Source organism: Ranitomeya imitator, chromosome 2, assembly GCF_032444005.1.
Source record: "Ranitomeya imitator isolate aRanImi1 chromosome 2, aRanImi1.pri, whole genome shotgun sequence".
NCBI classification, from domain to species: Eukaryota; Metazoa; Chordata; class Amphibia; order Anura; family Dendrobatidae; genus Ranitomeya; species Ranitomeya imitator.
In genome coordinates, this window is record NC_091283.1 from 124491679 (window position 1) to 124512318 (window position 20640).

General features: G+C 45.1%; 1 protein-coding gene across 1 annotated transcript in view; it reads left to right on the forward strand.

Moving 5' to 3' along the window:
• The window catches only part of ZC4H2 (zinc finger C4H2-type containing), a 73779-nt gene that overhangs the window by 11690 nt on the left and 41449 nt on the right, over positions 1–20640 (forward strand). The window contains exon 2 of the mRNA XM_069747201.1: positions 7720–7891. Within this exon, the coding sequence (XP_069603302.1) occupies positions 7720–7891 (172 nt within the window). The remainder of the gene's footprint in view (positions 1–7719; positions 7892–20640) is intronic.

Sequence of the window (20640 nt, forward strand, 5' to 3'; positions counted from 1 at the left end):
TGACAGTGGAACCTCTTCAGACAGGCCCTGTGAAGAGGGTCGAAGAAAGGAAGTTATCCCACTCCTGACAGGCCGATGCAGGTAGCGGGGTCCCCCTACCTCGACCTAGGTCAGGTTGATGGAAGCACCACACGGCAGGGGTACTGTTTGTGTAGGTGTCAGCAGGAGGAAGCGGCCCTAGACAGTAGGGGCTGACTTCTATGGGGGCTGCTTTTTACCTGGGGTGTCTCCATGGTGCCGCTTCTGCTGGGGTCTCCGGGGTCTGTCCGTCGCCTGCGCTGGGGTCGACGGTGGCGGAGGAGTGTTGCCATCCTTGTCCGGCGCGTCTGCTCTCAGCGCCGCAGCTGCGTCCGGAAGGAGGCGTGTCCGGATGACGCGGCGAGCGGCGCGGGGCGATGACGCGGCCGCGCATGCACAGTGGCGCCCTCTTCCGGCTAGTGGCGGCTCCCAGCGTCTGGGGAGGAAATTGGCCTCGGGATGTCCGGCGCTCAAAGCAGGCGGCTAGCGAAAGACCCTATCGGTGCAGTACCGGCCAGTGGATCAAGTGATTTCCCTGCTGACCCCCATCCGGGGTTGGTACCCAGGGGGAGGAATTTAAGCGGTGCACTGAGGCCTCAGCGTGTTCCTGTCCACCTTTTCCGGTATGGAGTCTCTGGAGGGAACACCGCAGCTGTGCGGTGAGCAGCAGCAACCACTTGAGCAGCCTTTGAGAAGCTCCCAGCGGCGTTCTAGTGGCAGTAGTCGCGCTGGTGGAGCTAAAGCTGCTCAGAAATCAACCAAGTCCTCAGGCCGAAAGGAATCCCCGGCTAAGAAGGACCCCCCGATCACGGTACCATTCGCTGCAGGGATGGGTAAGTGAGCTTCGTGAAAGTTCGCTTTCTGATAGCTGTCCCTCCTTGTATTCCCTCTCTCCTTATTAGGGGAGGAAATCTGTGTCCAAATCCAAGCATAGGGAGTGTGCCATCTGTACGGAGCCACTTCCAGATGGACATAAAAAGAAGTTGTGCAGCATCTGCATACAACGTTTAATTGAGGATGAGGCCCCTGACCTTACGTCTACTCTTAGGGATTTGGTTAGACAGGAGGTCAGAGATTCCATGAGGTCTCAGAAGACGGTTTCCAGAAAGAGGAAGGAGATATTATCCCCAGCCTCAGATGTAGATTCAGACACAGGTGGTGTGAGCTCGGATTCTCGTCCATCATCATCATCAGAGGACATGGAATCTAGCCGAGCCTGTCTATCACTGGATAGGATTAACCACTTAGTCAAGGCCGTCAACAACACTATGGGCATTGAGGAGACCCAGACGGAATGTTCCATCCAGGACATAATGTTTAAAGGCATAGATCGCAAATCCCGAAGGTTTTTTTCCTGTAGTTGATAAAATTAAGTCACTGATTACAAAAGAATGGAAGAAACCCGAAAGGAAGGGGTCTCTCCCACCAGCATTCAAAAGAAGGTATCCCTTTGAGGAAGAAGCTTCTTCCTCGTGGGACAAGGTCCCGAAACTAGATGCGGCGGTGGCCAAAGCATGTAAGAAGACTTCTCTCCCATTTGAGGATTTGGGAAACCTGAAGGACCCGCTTAATAGGAAAGCTGAGGTATTCCTTAAAGGAGCTTGGGAAACGTCAGCAGGATCCCTGAGGCCGGCAATTGTGGCCACCTGCACTGCCCGATCGTTGATGATATGGCAGGGCCATCTGGAAGACCAGCTCAAGGATAAGGTTCCTAGGAACGAAATCCTATCATCTATGTCCATGATTCAGGATGCAGCAGCCTTCCTTTCGGATGCGTCAGCCGATTCCGTTAGGCTGGCCGCAAGGTCCTCAGCCTTGTCTAATGCAGCCCGTAGAGCTCTTTGGATAAAATGCTGGCCAGGAGACTTACAGGCCAGATCGAAACTATGTAGTATCCCCTGTGAGGGTTTTCATTTGTTTGGCCCAGTGCTGGATGAGCTTCTAGAAAAGGCGGGTGACAGCAAGAAACGATTCCCTCTTTTGACAAGACCATTCTATAGGCGGGACTACAACAGAGGAGGGCCGTATCGCCGAAGATCGGACAGAGATTCAAATAGAGAATCGACCAGATATAACTCTTACAGAAGAAGAGGTAGAGGTTATATGTTTAACTCTTCTAGAGACTCTAAAAAGCCTCAATGACTGGCGGCCCAGGTGGGCGGTAGGCTTTTAGCCTTCTACCCAGCCTGGTCGAATATCACCAATAGTCCATGGATACTCAGTATCATTAAAGAGGGATTAAAGTTCCAGTTCCAACATATCCCTCAGAACAAATTTAAATTAACTCCTATCCGTTCTTCTCCTGCAGAACAGTTGGCGTTGGAGTCAGAGGTTCAAGATCTCCAAAAAAAGGGGGTTCTTGTTAAAGTACCTACGGAAGAACAAGGTACGGGGTTTTACTCCCCTTTATTTCTGGTAAAGAAGCCAGATGGGTCATATCATACCATCATTAATCTGAAAGGCCTGAATGTATTCCTGCTGGTCCCATCCTTTAAAATGGAATCTGTGAAAACGGCAATAAAGCTTCTTTTTCACAATTGCTTCATGGTTGTCTTAGATCTGAAAGACGCCTATTACCATGTCCCAATACATGTAAATCATCAGCGCTTTCTCAGGGTGGCGGTTTCTCTGGCCGGCACAATAGAACACTTTCAATATCGGGCACTCCCCTTTGGTGTTGCAGTCGCACCCCGGGTTTTCACTAAGATTATGGTAGAGGTTATGGCACACCTTCAGGAGCAAAACATACTAATAATTCCCTACCTGGATGATTTGTTGATCGTTGGGCGTTCAGAATTACACTGTAAAGAGCAGTTAGAGAAAGTGATGGCAGCATTACATAACTTAGGATGGATTATCAATCTCAAAAAATCGCGTCTTCAGCCCTCAACATCACAGCAGTTTTTGGGTCTTATTGTGGATTCGAGTCAGCAGGAATGTCGCCTGCCAGACTCAAAAGTTGATACTATTCATCGGCTGGCCTCCAGAGCAATTAATAATCCCGTAGTCTCCTTAAGAAGTGCTATGTCACTTTTGGGTTCTCTTACTTCTTGTTTTCCGGCGGTGCTGTGGGCACAGTTTCACTCCAGGTCTCTGCAATGGGATGTTCTACATAATTTTCGTCGGCTGGGCGCTAACCTTGATAAAAAATTTTCCCTATCTGTAGAGGCCACTGATTCACTAATTTGGTGGACGCACATTCCGAATCTACGTAGAGGGGTACCTTGGACAAATCAAATAACACGAGTAATAACAACTGATGCTAGCCCCACGGGTTGGGGGGCACACTGGGAAGATGATTGCATTCAGGGTCTGTGGTCCCAGTCGGAGCGGGATACGTCTTCCAATTTAAAGGAATTGTTGGCGGTAGAACGCGCCTTGAATGGATTCCTTGTACATCTGCAGGGTAGACATGTTAGACTACTCTCTGACAACCAGGTGACCGTTGCTTATGTGAACCACCAGGGAGGTACACGGTCTAGGTCATTAATGAACGTCACAAATCGTATTTTTCAGATGGCCGAAAATCACCTACTCTCCCTTACGGCCCTTCATATAAAGGGAAAACTAAATACCATGGCCGATTATTTAAGCCGCAACGAGCTCAAACAAGGGGACTGGTCTCTAAAACCGTCTGTCTTCAATCAGATCGTACGTTTGTGGGGATGTCCAGAGATAGATCTGTTTGCCAGTCGAGGAAACAAGAAACTTCATCAATTCTGTTCCCTAAATCCGAAGGACAACCCGTATGCAGTCGACGCTCTGTTAATCTCCTGGAACTTCAGTCTCGCCTATGCTTTTCCCCCTCTGAATCTAATTCCTATAGTTCTGAGGAAAATTCGGGAAGACAGGGCCCGAGTGATATTAATAGCTCCGTTCTGGCCCAGAAGGTCTTGGTTCCCATGGTTGAGAAGCATGTCCATTTCCCAGCCATGGATCCTCCCAGAAATTCCAGACCTCCTTTCCCAGGGTCCAGTCCTGCATCCACGTGTAACCAATTTGCACCTGACAGCGTGGAACTTGAGAGGTCACTTCTGAAAGGTTTCTCTCAAAATCTTGTAAATACACTGCTTAAAAGTAGAAAAGCCTCCACGACAAACATTTGTTAGGGTTTGGAGAAAGTTCCTATCGAGTTCAGGGGCACGAATTGATCAAGGACCTGATATTACTCAGATCTTAGAATTTTTACAAAAGGGCCTAGAATTAGGCTTAGCCACCAGCACCCTTAGAGTTCAGGTTTCGGCTCTAGGGGCGCTATATAATTCTAACCTAGCCAGTAATCACTGGATAACAAGATTTTTCAAAGCCGTTACCAGATCCAGGCCGGTTATTAAACAAAAAATAGTCACATGGGACCTAAATTTCGTGCTCTCAGCTCTAACACAAGCCCCGTTCGAGCCCATTGACTCTGTCCCAATCAAGATCCTGTCGGTCAAAACAGCCCTCTTAGTTGCCCTCACATCGGCGAGAAGGGTTAGTGATCTACAGGCATTGTCCAGACAACATCCATACATGCAATTTAGAGAAGATGGAGTGGTGATGAGGCCTGACCCTCTTTATCTTCCAAAGGTTGCATCAAAATTTCATAGATCCCAGGAGGTGGTCCTACCTTCATTTTGTCCTAATCCCTCTAACGATAAGGAACAGAGATTTCATTGTGTGGACGTACGAAGGTGTCTTCTCAAATACATTTCAGTAACAGACTCCTGGAAAAAAGATCACTCCTTATTTTTATCCTACCAGGGGGTTAGGAAGGGGCTTAGGGTATCAAAAAATACGCTAGCCAGATGGATTAGGGAGGCGATATCTCTTGCTTATACCGCAGGTGGCGTGGAAATTCCAGAAGGTATAAAGGCCCACTCCACTCGTGCGGTAGCCACATCCTGGTCTGAGAGAGCAGAAGTGTCGATTGAGGACATCTGTAAGGTGGCCACATGGTCTTCTCCATCCACCTTTTTTAGACACTATAGATTAGATCTAGGTGGCTCCTCCGACCTCACGTTTGGGAGAAGGGTGCTGGAGGCTGTTATCCCTCCCTAGTCACTTTTTTCATTTCTCTGAAAGTCTCTCGTTGTGCTGTCATGGCGACTGAATAAATACGTACGCTACTCACCTGGTAGCAGTGTTTTTTCAGGAGCCATGACAGCACCTTTATATTCCCTACCCTCTTGGCTTTATGGGTTCGACACTTCCCTTAGTTAATTCCTAAGTTTATTCACTGGGTGAATTGTACCATATATTAATATTGTTTATGTGCTAATAACCTAGAAGGTCCTTTTCATACTCTGTAAACCAACTTGCGGGGGAGTGAGGTGCTGCCCTTTTTATGTCTGAGGTTTCCTGTCCCTGAAGGGCGGATCCCCTCTCTCGTTGTGCTGTCATGGCTCCTGAAAAAACACTGCTACCAGGTGAGTAGCGTACGTATTTCTAATGGTACCAATATGTTTGACTGATCTATGCCATAATGGGTCCGATCTTACCATACACATAACAATTTGTTTAAATAGTACGGTAACTACAGTACATTTTTTCTGTAGTTAAATAAGCATAAAAAAACTTTGTATTAGGCTGCCGTCACACTAGCAGTATTTGGTCAGTGTTTTACATCAGTATTTCTCAGCCAAAACCAGGAGTGGGTGATAAATGCAGAAGTGGTGCATATGTTTCTATTATACTTTTCCTCTATTTGTTCCACTCCTGGTTTTGGCTACAAATACTGATGTAAAATACTGACCAAATACTGCTAGTGTGACGGCAGCCTTATGATTTAAGAAATATTCTCTTTTCCCCACTTCATAGTCATTTTTTTGACTCCGACACTGATCCGACACTCTGAAACTGATCAAATCTGTCCATAAGTCAATCTGCAGTGAGAGTCCATATTAAATCTGCTGCCTTCAACAGGAGAGATGCGAGAGGGAGGGAGGGTGAAGATAAAAAAAAAAAGATCCCACAGAGATACATTCCTGAGGCTTCTAGTGTAGAGGGAAAAATTGTTAGAAATGTAGGATACAAGGTTTATAATCAGGACTGTGGAGTCGGTGTCCATTTTGGTGGAGTCGGAGTCTGTATAAAATGGACCGACTCTGACGCTTAAAATATATAAACAGTAGTACAATGCAGGATGTACTGTAAATGTTTTCATAATAATTTGGGGAAAGTTATGAAATGTCCTATAAATATTTGTTCTGTTGCTTATCTAAGGATCTGGACTTTTAGTTGAGATGAATCTGTGCTGCACTTAATGCCCATGCTCAGTAGTGACCAGTGCTGTGGAGTCGTAGATGAGATGAATCTATGCTGCACTTCATGCACATGCTCAGTAGTGACCAGTGCTGTGGAATCGTAGATGAGATGAATCTATGCTGCACTTCATGCACATGCTCAGTAGTGACCAGTGCTGTGGAATCGTAGATGAGATGAATCTGTGCTGCGCTTTATGTACATGCTCAGTAGTGACCAGTGCTGTGGAGTCGTAGATTAGATGAATCTGTGCTGCGCTTTATGTACATGCTCAGTAGTGACCAGTGCTGTGGAGTCATAGATGAGATGAATCTGTGCTGCACTTTATGTACATGCTCAGTAGTGACCAGTGCTGTGGAGTCATAGATGAGATGAATCTGTGCTGCACTTTATGTACATGCTCAGTAGTGACCAGTCCTGTGGGGTTGGAGTTTGAGTCAAAAGTGAGGGAAATTGAGGAGTTTGAGTTAGAGGTTTGGCTTACTGACTCCACAGCTCTGCTTATAATGGCCAAAAATAATATTAATACTCGTGTACTTGCACTTGACAACTTATTCTGATAAGTCACTTGCAAGTGCAGTTACAATTTAAAGGGACAATGCAGGGGCAGACATATCATTGGTGCAACCTGTGTGATCGCACAGGGGCCCAATTGGAAAGGGGACCTATTTCTACCTCTAAAGCATGTGCAATTTTGCATTTTTAGGAGCTCTTGGGCTGCAAAGGGCCCATATATAGTAACATACATAGTAACATAGTTAGTAAGGCCGAAAAAAGACATTTGTCCATCCAGTTCAGCCTATATTCCTTCATAATCCCCAGATCTACGTCCTTCTACAGAACCTAATAATTGTATGATACAATATTGTTCTTGCACAGGAGCCTTTTCTGTCGATGTCGCCACTGGGACAATGTGTGGCCAAACATTAAAGTGTGCCTTCTCATATGCTTGTTTTTTCATCTGTCTTCACCCTTCTCTTGCTCCGTAAAGCCAGAGCTTTCAATTCAAAGTGTGGGGGGGTGAAGATAAAGGATAGAACAAGCAGGTGGCAAAGTGCATTTAAATGTGTTGCCCCATGAAGGGTGCACCAAGCGCATGTTCTTGGTTTGAACAGTCATTCCGTGCTGACAGAGGCCCATTAAGTGCTGCCAGGGCTCATAGTCTGAGCCAGTGAGTGGTTATTTTGCTTTTTCGGAATAGATATCTTCTTTTGCTGTAGACTTTACAGAGAACCTGTCAGGTCCGATAACGTAGTTAATCTGCAGGTTAATAGCATGACGAAGGTGCCCGGCCTCAGGGCTGTAAGTGTGCCACACTCTGAACTAGTCTAATTGCAGGTGTCGGCACAGTGTAGGGGATCAGCCAAGGCTACAGCTTCCTCTGTGTTACCACTGATCTTTACTATGATCCTTATTTTGAGACTTGATGTAGAATATTTGCAATCTTGATTTTTCTAGGAACAAGACTCTTCAGATGGAGAAGATAAAGGCTCGCCTCAAAGCAGAATTTGAGTCTTTGGAGTCTGAGGAGAGACACCTGAAGGAATATAAGCAAGAAATGGATCTTCTACTTCAGGAGAAAATGGCGCACGTAGAAGAGTTGAGGCTGATACACGCTGACATTAATGTGGTATGTACTGTACACTGCAGATTTAGCTGCACACACAGCCATATCTAAGGGAATATCTGCACCCCAGGACTGTATAATGTAAAGCTCTTTGGCACTGTTTAGGCTGGTCAGGCACCTACATCATTGGATTTTTCAGATTGTAATTTCTTTTTTGATAATACTCATTAGACTAAGGAGTCGGCACCATTTACAATGCTTTCAAAAGTCTCAAACTTTAGTCACAAACTTTAAGCGCAACTCAGAGCTGCTCTCAAATTTTGTCACTTCTGGCGTCTTCAATCCAGTTTCTCCCAGCTCCGCCAAAATGGGCAGGACAGGGTGTCGCAACCGCCGCTCATTAAATTCATGACGAGCTAAGGCGATCACTACACCACAAATTTGACTTCAGCAGGAGCAGGATTTGTGGCGAGGTGCACACAGAGGTGTATGCCACTTGTGTGACCCTCTTAATGAATTAGTAGCATCTGTCTCCAGCATGTCTCCTCATCAACACGGGCGTGAAAAACCCCGGTCTTGATAAAGTGGGTCCTATGTCTTGACTAGAGATGAGCGAATATGTTCGACAAACGATCGCGAATCCGGATTTGCCATATTTGTGCCGAATTTATGTTTGACGATCATTTACGAACATATTCATTGATCTGTACTCCCATAGCCGAACACCATTGTAGTCAATGTTCGGTGAATATTGCAAAAACTGCTATCGTAATCCAAACCGAATATTGAAATATTTGCTTATCTCTAGTCTTCACATGTGAGTAACTACTGGATATTTGCACAAAATTGGGGCTCTTATCCACATTTTTGTCTTAGAGGGCCTATTAATAGGCCGGAGTCACACTAGAGAGGACTACGGACGAGTGCTATGCGAGAAAAAAAATCGCATAGCACTCGGACCAATGTTAATCTATGGGGCAGCTCCCAACACCTATACAATACAAAGGTGACATTAACCCCTTATTACCCCATATGCCACTGCTACAGGGCTATGGGAATAGAGAGGCTAAGTGCCAGAATTGGCGCATCTTACATGCGCCTCTTCTGCGTTTTCTGGGGGCAGATGTTTTTAGCCAGGGGGGGTAATAACCATGGTCCCTCTCTGGGCTATTAATATCTGCCCTCAGTCACTGGCTTTCTGCAATTATTTCACAGAAGCCGACAAATGAATTATCGGCTATTCTGCTGTCTACCTCTCTATGAGATATATATAATTTATATATTGTGTTAAAATCGCATTGCATACGGATGTGACACTGTTACTAGATGAGAGAAAATCGCATCCTCACATTGCAAATGGATTGCATACAGATCACTGTTCGGGAACACAAATGTGTGATTCTTGGCTGTCAAAATCGGACCGTTTTTTTTTTTTTTTTTTTAATTTATTTATTTTTTAATACAGCAAGTGTGACTCTAGCCTTGAAGGTCGGGGTAGTGGTGGACAGTCGCCTGCTCATCTTCATGGCACTCTTCATTCTTGTTTATGGGAAGAGATGGCATTTTTGAGCAATCCATGAGTGTTTAAAGGTACCTTCACACATAACGATATTGTTAACGATATCGTTGCTTTTTGTGACGTAGCAACGATATCGTTAATAAAATCGTTATGTGTGACAGCGACCAACGATCAGGCCCCTGCTGGGAGATCGTTGGTCGCTGAAGAAAGTCCAGAACTTTATTTCGTCGCTGGACTCCTGCTGACATCGCTGGATCGCCGTGTGTGACACCGATCTAGCGATGTCTTCACTGGTAACCAGGGTAAACATCGGGTAACTAAGCGCAGGGCCGCGCTTAGTAACCCAATGTTTACCCTGGTTACCATCCTAAAAGTAAAAAAAACAAACAGTACATACTTACCTAACGCTGTCTGTCCTCCAGCGCTGTGCTCTGCACTCCTCCTGTACTGGCTGTGAGCGTCAGTCAGCCGGAAAGCAGAGCGGTGACGTCACCGCTCTGCTTTCCGGCCGCTGTGCTCACAGCCAGTACAGGAGGAGTGCAGAGAAGCAGAGCGTCGGGGACAGACAGCGTTAGGTAAGTATGTACTGTTTGGTTTTTTTACTTTTAGGATGGTAACCAGGGTAAACATCGGGTTACTAAGCGCGGCCCTGCGCTTAGTTACCCGATGTTTACCCTGGTTACCGGCATCGTTGGTCGCTGGAGAGCGGTCTGTGTGACAGCTCTCCAGCGACCAAACAGCGACGCTGCAGCGATCCGGATCGTTGTCGGTATCGCTGCAGCGTCGCTTAATGTGAAGGGGCCTTAACAGCAGAAAAGCTGTTGGATTTCCCACCCACAATCATTAGTGTTGATTTAGCAGTATGACCCTGTGAACCTAATGTCACACAGCTCTAGCTTTTCTGCTTGGTTAGTGATGTTTGTTGCTCACCCTCCACCTGCCCGTAATGGCGGTAAGCAACAGCACGATGAAGGCTCGGAGGAGGAATCTGATTGGGTCAGTATTTCGGTGATACAAATTATGGCATGCAGCGGATGGCCTGTACGTCAAGATACAAGGGTGCATCAACATTCTCGGTCTTCTGGACCCTCTCTCCATTACACCATTATGAGACTCAAGCTGTGGATAAAGGAAATTATGACATACTGTAAATGTCATTTAAGTGCTTTGTAAGGTTGTACTGAGATCTACTGTAAAGTTGTAGACTACAAATGTCCTGCGTGACCAAGAGTTAATATATCAGCAACCTGTATATGACGCACTGTTTTCTTTGTGGTTAAGATTAATAGCAGGGAAATGGCAAGAAGGGATAATTATTTTAACACCGTGGAAAGGCCAAGAGACTCTGAATATATTTGGCCAATACTGGGGACGCTCCCTGGATCAATAGTCCATGGGTCATATAGTATGTTTACTCAGTGCTGTTCTTTCCAAGAGATTTTTAGATTGATTGGTAAGAATAATACTCTTGACCAGGGGTGTGCACTTACCATAATTTTTCCTAAGGGCTACATGTGAGACCGCTGTGGCAGGCTGTACTAACATGCTGAACTTTAATAAAATATGTTCATATTGATATTTAGCTGAATTAAGTTAATTGCTTAATTCAAAATTTGTAGGTTATGATAGGGCTTATTGTAACAGTATTGTAACAGTGATGAATATACGGTTCCACCTCCCATAGGGGTGGAGCCACATTCATTACTGTAATAAGCAGCACCACGTGACCGCTCATACAGGACAAGCAGCGACGCTAAGAGGATGTAAGCGCCGAGGGAGCTGGGTAAGTATTTTAATGCCAGCGGGGGGGGCGCATGGTCCGTGTGATCCTCAGTCGGCACACGGGCGGCACACGGCTGCTGCACGTGTGCCACACTGTTGTTCAACGTAAGCACACGGACACGGATAATTCCGGTACCGATTTTTCCGGTACCGGAATTATCTGGACGTGTGAGACTGGCCTTAAAGATTGGCTATGACAGTCCAGAGCACAAGAAACAGCCAAAAAGACAAAACTCCTAATTTGCTATGTATATCCTCACTAGCAAGAGTGTCCAATGAAATATTACAAAAATAAATAAATAAAAAAAAATCTCTATCTAACATAAATACATATTACATACAGTGCCTTGTGAAAGTATTCGGCCCCCTGGATCTTTTCAACCTTTTCCCACATATCATGCTTCAGGCATAAAGATACCAAATGTTAATATTGCACGCCCCATTTTCCAGTTTTTGAATTTCCACAAAAATGTAAACTAACCAATAAATTTTGATCAACTTCACAATTGTGTTCCACTTGTTGTCGATTCTTCACCAAAAATTTACACTTGGTATCTTTATGTTTGAAGCATGATATGTTGGAAAAGGTTGAAGAGTTCCAGGGGGCCGAATACTTTCGCAAGGCACTGTAATTTTACAAAATTCAGCCAAAATGACAAGTCTACACCCCCCCCCCCCCTGTTAAAATGCTAGGTTGTCATAGGGAAAAAAAGTCTTACCAAGAAGAAGCATTTCAGAACTTTTACCCATAATCTGTACAATTAATTTGAAAAGTAAACTAAAATCTTTTCGGATGCAAAAAGAAAAATAAAGAATTAAAATATTGTGTTGGCATAAATAGTCACACCCTTAAACTAATACTTTGTTGAATTGTACAGATTATGGCTGTCATTAAAGGTGGGATGAGTTCTGAAATGTCTTGGCATGTTTCCCCTTTTTTACAAGACAAACTTGGCATTTTAAGAAGGGTATGTAGACTTTTATATACACTGTAGACACTGATGGCGTTCAAAAAGTGTGAAAAATATTGCCACTAGTAGGTAAGGCATAAACCAATGTATAAACCCAAAATGATAGTGTAATTTGTCTAATAGAAGCAAAGGATAGAGTGAACTTGTAGACTTGACCCCACAGCATGGATCAGAGGGAGCCACCATGATAGTGCTAAGCCATACCATCAAGAACCAAGGGGCTGGTATTTATTTCTCCTCTTCTTTTTTTCATAACACTTTGCCCAATTATCCTGCCTTTTGTCTGCTAACAGTACAGTAGCACTGGAGATACGTGGAGACTCTTTGTAGGATTCCCAACAGCAAAGAGCATTGTGCCTCTTTTCTCTTAGAGCCACATAGCAGCAGCTCGGACCTCCACTACGGTACATTACATGCCCCCACTATTGAGTAATAACAAATGTGACATGCAGTGGTGTTACAAGAGTCCGATGGACTTATGTGCAAGGTTTGGACCTACGGCCACCCGCATGTTGGTCAGATGTATGGGCCCATCGTTCTAAATCCTATAAGGACACACATTTTGCCACCACCTCTCCCATTATGTTGTAATGTCCCTTATCCTGGGCCCATCATGGTATACAGTCTGTGAAATAAGTATTGAACACGTCACCAATGTTCTAAGTAAATCTATTTCTAAATGTGCTATTGACATGAAATTCTCACCAGATGTCGGTAACAACCCATCCAAAGAAAAATGACACAGGGAAAAAGTATTGAGCTTCTTACACTAGCTAGCGGTGGAGATGGCTGCTGACTTCTGCGTGCATCAATGGGTAGCACATGATGTCACGGGCACTCCGACATCAGCTGCTGGCCTCTGGTTGGCCGGCAGCATGTATTGCAGTGCAGGGACCCCTCCCACAGGTTAACGGTCGCACCCTCTGTGACCGCGATTGTTATACCCCCGGTGTGTAGTACAGCTGTGCCTAAATGTGCAAGACCACAAACATAGACGGGGGTCTAGTGATTCTTTTATATCGGATCTCAATATTTCCTAATGCTCCGACTCTCTCATCCATACCAAAATTCAAATTGCCAGTTAAATGTCAGAGTAACGTAATTGTTTGTGACATTATCCCCACGGTGAAGTTTTGTTGTATTGTACTAAAGTTAGCTTTGCTTCATTTCCCTCCATGATCCAACATCATTTATTCCAAAGGGAGAAAGTCCCATTAATATCCGTAATCATTACAAGAATGATAGTGTGTGCAATCCTGGTAGTTACACCTTCCAAGGGATTTGGGTATTTTACCAGCAGGAATTATTAGGTGCTGTCATGATATGCACATTGATCGCAAATGAAAACAGTTACATGCCTTGTTGATTTTCTATCATTGTCATTGAAAAGTTAATATGTAAAATACATAGTAACATAGAAACATAGTAATTAAGGTTGGAGGAAGACTTTAAGTCCATCTAGTTCAACCCATAGCCTAACCTAACATGCCCTAACATGTTGATCCAGAGGAAGGAAAAAAAACCCATGTGGCAAAGAGTAATCTCCACATTGGGGGGAAAAAATTCCTTCCCGACTCCACATACGGCAATCAGACTAGTTCCCTGGATCAACGCCCTATCAAGGAATCTAGTGTATATACCCTGCAACATTATACTTTTCAAGAAAGGCATCCAGTCCCCTCTTAAATGTAAGTAATGAATCACTCATTACAACATCATACGGCAGAGAGTTCCATAGTCTCACTGCTCTTACAGTAAAGAACCCGTGTCTGTTATTATGCTTAAACCTTCTTTCCTCCAGACGTAGAGAATGCCCCCTTGTCCCTGTCTCAGGTCTATGATTAAAAAGATCATCAGAAAGGTCTCTGTACTGTCCCCTCATATATTTATACATTAAAATAAGATCTTAGTCTTCGTTTTTCCAAACTAAATAGCCCCAAGTGTAATAACCTATCCTGGTATTGCAGACCCCCCAGTCCTCTAATAACCTTGGTCGCTCTTCTCTGCACCCGCTCCAGTTCAGCTATGTCTTTCTTATACATCGGAGACCAGAACTGTGCACAGTATTCTAAGTGTGGTCGAACTAGTGACTTGTATAGAGGTAAACTGATGTTCTCCTCATGTGCATCTATGCCTCTTTTAATGCATCCCATTATTTTATTTGCCTTTGCAGCAGCTGCCTGACACTGGACACTAAATGTGAGTTTGTCATCCACCCATACACCCAGGTCTTTTTCAGTGACAGTTTTACCCAGTGTTTTACAATTAAGCACATAATTATACATCTTATTTGCTCCGCCCAAGTGCATGACTTTACATTTATCCCCATTAAAGCTCATTTGCCATCAGCCCAAGCTTCTAGTTTACATAAATCATCCTGTAATATAAAATTGTCCTCCTCTGTATTGATTACCCTGCAGAGTTTAGTGTCATCTGCAAATATTGAAATTCTGCTCTGTATGTCCCCTACAAGGTCATTAATAAATGTTAAAAAGAAGAGGGCCCAATACTGACCCCATTGGTACCCCACTGCTAACCGCTACCCAGTCCGAGTGTGCTCCATTAATAAACACCCTTTGTTTCCTCTCCCTGAGCCAGCTCTTAACCCACTTACACGTATTTTCCCCTATCCCCAATGCTGCGATATCGCTGTAAACTGCAATAGGTGTCATCATGGAGTTGTGTTGTTAAACGTACTTTAAAGGGGTTACAGGTTCTCCACCTTCAGACTGCCTAGCTCTCCTATCCACAGATAATAGAGGTGCAAGTGACCAGACCTATCAGCCTTGTACAGTTGCAAAACCGTGCACCAGGGAAAGCCATTTTCCAATTGGAGGAGGTTGATGGACAGACCTGATCACATCCTCTTCCATGAGCAGCCATTTTTACAATAAATGTTCCAAACTTCTCTGTTAAAGGCAATCTGTCAGTAGGTTTTTGTTATGTAATTTGATACTAAATAGCAAGAGCACAAAAAGAGGATTCAGAGATCCTCCAAAAAGTAGTAAAAACCGCAAAATAAGGCAGAGATGCTTACCTGCCTAGGCCTCAAAAAAATGCACTATCAGGATGCAGTGGACCCATGTGGTTAAGATAGAAAAAACACACCTGCACCTGTGTTTTTTCTATCTTAACCACATGGGTCCACTGCATCCTGCATTTTTTTGAGGCCTAGGCAGATAAGCATCTCTCTGCCTTATTTTGCTGTTTTATGTAATTTGATAGCAGCACAACATGGGTGTAGAGAGCCTGATTCCAGTGATGTGTGACTTACTGGGCTGCTTGCTGTAGTTTTGATAGAATCCCTGTTTTCTCTGCTGTAGATGTAGCAGTGGTCAGAATCCTGAGCTGTATATAACCCCGCCCACAACACTGATTGGCAGCTTCCTGTGTACCCTGTCAGCAAGTTACCAATCAGTGGTGGAGGCGGGATTACACATATTAGCTGCGCTGTCTTGGATGTGAAATCCAATCCTACAGTAATAATTTCCTGCTGATAAAACGCTGATTGTATTGGAGCTACAATGCAGCCCAGCAAGTGACACATACCTGGAATCTGGCTCTCTTCCCCTACATTATGCTGTTCTTAGATTAAATAGCAAAAACCTGCTGACAGTTTCCCTTTAATATAAAGTGACTAATTTAAATATTTCTCTGCAATACCATGCTTATTATGAGTTCTTACATTTTGGCATATTTGTAAGTAAGATTGCAAAAACTTGAAAAAGGTCACGCCATTGACGCCCGGAGAACTGATGGGCCTTTACTTTTCACTTAGTGCGCCTCCAAATAATCTTCACTAACAGCATCAGTGCACCTGAGTTGCCCCGCCCGGGCCGCGGGGTACTCTGTACCGGGTCTGGTGTTTCACAGGGGGATGTCATATTCGCAACCCGGTCTGTGACCCAGGGTGCTCATGTAAAACGGGGAAGGTCTTTAAAGGGAATAAAGTTTATGTTCGTGATGCCACCTGTGGTATTTGGTCAGTGTGGACCGACGCTGCTTTAAGGGGTCCTCTGGGGTGATGTTATGGCAGCTAGATGGTATAACTTACCACAGGTGAAATATATCCCCAGGGCTCCCGGTGTGTAGATGGAAGATGGTGCAGTGAAGAACGAGGGCACAGGTTTACAGTCTCTTTACCTTGGTTTACTGAAGACTTCAGCAGTCACAGTCCAGGGCACCAGATCACAGGGCAGGCAAAGTCCGGCCGGCTTGGAGGCAAGTTAGGAGTTACCTTATCCAGGTGGAAATCAAAGCCTTCCTCTAGCGCCGTGGTGTTGTAGTCCCTTACTGCCTATGACTTCAAATAAGGTCCTCACAGGTGTTCTCTTGCTCTCTCTGTCCCCCATATCGGATAGGACACGACCCGTATGACTGGTGACTTGAGGCGGTTTATATGGACTCTAGCACTCCCCTGTTATGACCTGGTGGTCAGGACAATAATGGACCTGGTGGTTAAGAGCACACGGAAAGACCTGATAGTTACTGATAATATAGGACGAGCTCTGGGACGTGGGAACTCTGCTGACCGCAATCCCTAATCCTATCACACACACTAGAAATAGCTGTGGATAGCTCCTAACGCTCCCTATGCAACTCGGCACAGCCTAAGGAACTAGCTAGCCCTGAAGATAGAAAAATAAAGCCTACCTTGCCTTAGAGAAATTCCCCAAAGGAAAAGGCAGCCTGTCATGATCCCAATGGCAGGGGATACCTAAAGGACAAGCACAGATACAAACAAGCTCTAGGGCGATGGAACCTGAGCTGACCGCGACCCTGAACCTAACACACAAATAAAAGTAGCCGGGGAACGTGCCTACGATGATCCTAGACGTCTCGCTCCAGCCGAAGATCTAACTTCCCCTATTAGAAGAAACACAGACCTCTCTTGCCTCCAGAGAAATACCCCACAGAAATAGCAGCCCCCCACATATAATGACGGTGAAATGAGAGGAAAGCACATACGCAGTATGAAAACAGTTTCAGCAAAATGAGGCCCGCTAAAGCTAGATAGCAGAGGATACAAAAGTGAACTGCGCGGTCAGCGAAAAACCCTTCAAAAAACCATCCTGAAATTACTTGAACTCATGTGCCAACTCGTGGTACATGAGGAGCAATTTCAGCCCACCAGAGCAACCAGCAGCAATAATCACATATCTGCAGGCTGGACTAAAAACCAAATAAAGCAAAACACCAAAACAGGAAAATCCAAACTTAGCTTGACCAGAAGATTCTAGGAGCAGGGAGCAGAGGTAACAAGACACACTGGATACATTGATAACCGGCGAGGAAATGCCAGCAAAGCCAGGTTAAATAGGAAACTCCCATATCCTGATGGAACAGGTGGAACCCAGAGACCCAGGAAAGACAAGTCACCCAGTACCATCAGTAACCACCAGAGGGAGCCCAAAAACAACTCGCAACAGTACCCCCCCCTTGAGGAGGGGTCACCGAACCCTCACGAGAACCACCAGGGCGACCAGGATGAGCCCTATGAAAAGCGCGAACCAAATCATCAGCATGAACATCCGAGGCAACCACCCAAGAATTATCCTCCTGACCATAACCCTTCCACTTGACCAAATACTGGAGTTTCCGTCTGGAAACACGAGAATCCAAGATCTTCTCCACAACATACTCCAATTCTCCCTCCACCAGCACTGGAGCAGGAGGCTCAAGCGAAGGAACAACAGGTACCTCATACTTCCGCAACAACGACCGATGGAATACATTATGAATAGCAAACGATGCCGGGAGATCCAAACGAAACGACACAGGGTTAAGAATTTCCAAGATCCTATAGGGACCGATGAACCGAGGCTTGAACTTAGGAGAAGAGACCTTCATAGGAACAAAACGAGAAGACAACCACACCAAGTCCCCAACAAGAAGTCGAGGACCCACGCGGCGACGGCGATTAGCAAACTGCTGAGCCTTCTCCTGGGACAACTTCAAATTGTCCACCACATGACTCCAAATCCGATGCAACCTATCCACCACCATGTCCACTCCAGGACAATCAGAAGGTTCCACCTGACCAGAGGAAAAACGAGGATGAAACCCCGAATTACAAAAGAAAGGAGAAACCAAGGTAGCAGAACTAGCCTGATTATTAAGGGCAAACTCGGCAAGCGGCAAAAAGGTAACCCAGTCATCCTGATCAGCAGAAACAAAACACCTTAAATAAGTTTCCAAGGTCTGATTAGTTCGTTCAGTCTGGCCATTCGTCTGAGGATGGAATGCAGACGAAAAGGACAAATCAATGCCCATCTTAGCACAGAACGTCCGCCAAAATCTAGACACAAACTGGGATCCCCTGTCAGAAACGATGTTCTCAGGAATCCCATGCAAACGAACCACATTCTGAAAAAACAGAGGGACCAACTCAGAGGAGGAAGGTAACTTAGGCAAGGGTACCAGATGAACCATTTTAGAAAAGCGATCACACACAACCCAGATGACGGACATTTTTTGAGAGACAGGGAGATCCGAAATAAAGTCCATGGAAATGTGCGTCCAAGGCCTCTTCGGGATAGGCAAAGGTGACAACAATCCACTGGCCCGAGAACAGCAAGGCTTAGCCCGAGCACAAACCTCACAAGACTGCACAAAAGAACGCACATCCCTCGACAAGGAAGGCCACCAAAAAGACCTGGCCACCAAGTCTCTTGTACCAAATATTCCAGGATGACCTGCCAACGCAGAAGAATGGACCTCGGAGATGACTCTACTGGTCCAATTATCCGGAACAAACAGTCTCTCAGGCGGACAACGATCAGGTTTACCCGCCTGAAACTCCTGCAAAGCACGTCGCAAGTCTGGGGAGACAGCAGACAAAATCACCCCATCCCTAAGGATACCAGAGGGCTCAGAATTTCCAAGGGAGTCAGGCACAAAACTCCTAGAAAGAGCATCCGCCTTCACATTCTTTGAACCTGGCAGGTATGAAACCACAAAATTGAAACGAGAGAAAAACAGTGACCAACGAGCCTGTCTAGGATTCAGACGCCTGGCAGACTCAAGGTAAATCAAATTTTTGTGATCAGTCAAGACCACCACACGATGTCTAGCACCCTCTAGCCAATGACGCCACTCCTCAAATGCCCACTTCATGGCCAAAAGTTCCCGATTACCAACATCATAATTCCGCTCAGCCGGCGAAAACTTTCTAGAAAAAAACGCGCATGGCTTCATCACTGAGCCATCGGAGCTTCTCTGTGACAAAACTGCCCCCGCTCCAATCTCGGAAGCATCAACCTCAACCTGAAAAGGGAGCGAAACATCTGGCTGACGCAACACAGGAGCAGAAGAAAACCGGCGCTTAAGTTCCTGAAAGGCCTCCACAGCCGCAGGAGACCAATTAGCAACATCAGCACCCTTCTTAGTCAAATCCGTCAAAGGCTTAACAACACTAGAAAAATTAGTTATAAAACGACGATAGAAATTAGCAAAGCCCAAGAACTTCTGTAGACTCTTAAGAGATGTAGGCTGCGTCCAGTCACAAATAGCCTGAACCTTGACGGGATCCATCTCAATAGTAGAAGGGGAAAAAATATACCCCAAGAAAGAAATCTTCTGGACTCCAAAGAGACACTTTGAGCCTTTTACAAACAAGGAATTGGCCCGCAGGACCTGAAACACCTTCCTGACCTGCTGAACATGAGACTCCCAGTCATCAGAAAAAACCAAAATATCATCCAAATACACAATCATAAATTTATCCAGATATTCACGGAAAATATCGTGCATAAAGGACTGGAAGACTGAAGGAGCATTAGAAAGTCCGAAAGGCATTACCAAATACTCAAAATGGCCCTCAGGCGTATTAAATGCGGTTTTCCACTCATCACCTTGCTTTATTCGTATAAGATTATACGCACCCCGAAGATCAATCTTAGTGAACCATTTAGCCCCCTTAATGCGAGCAAACAAATCAGTCAACAATGGCAAAGGATACTGATATTTTACGGTAATCTTATTCAAAAGACGATAATCTATACAAGGCCTCAAGGAACCATCTTTTTTGGCCACGGAAAAAAAAACCTGCTCCCAAAGGGGACAAAGATGGACGGATATGTCCCTTTTCCAAGGACTCCTTAACATAATCCCGCATAGCAGTATGCTCTGGCACTGACAGATTGAACAAACGACCTTTAGGAAATTTACTGCCTGGAATTAAATTTATAGCACAATCGCAATCCCTGTGAGGAGGAAGCGAACTGAGCTTAGGCTCCTCAAAAACATCCCGATAGTCAGACAAAAACACAGGAATCTCAGAAGGAGTAGATGAAGCGATAGAAATCGGAGGTGCATCATCATGAACCCCCTGACAACCCCAGCTTAACACAGACATCGATTTCCAGTCAAGGACTGGATTATGAGTTTGTAACCATGGCAGACCAAGCACTAGGACATCATGCAAATTATACAGTACCAGGAAGCGAATCACCTCCTGATGAACAGGAGTCATACGCATGGTCACTTGTGTCCAGTACTGAGGTTTATTCATAGCCAAAGGTGTAGAGTCAATTCCCTTC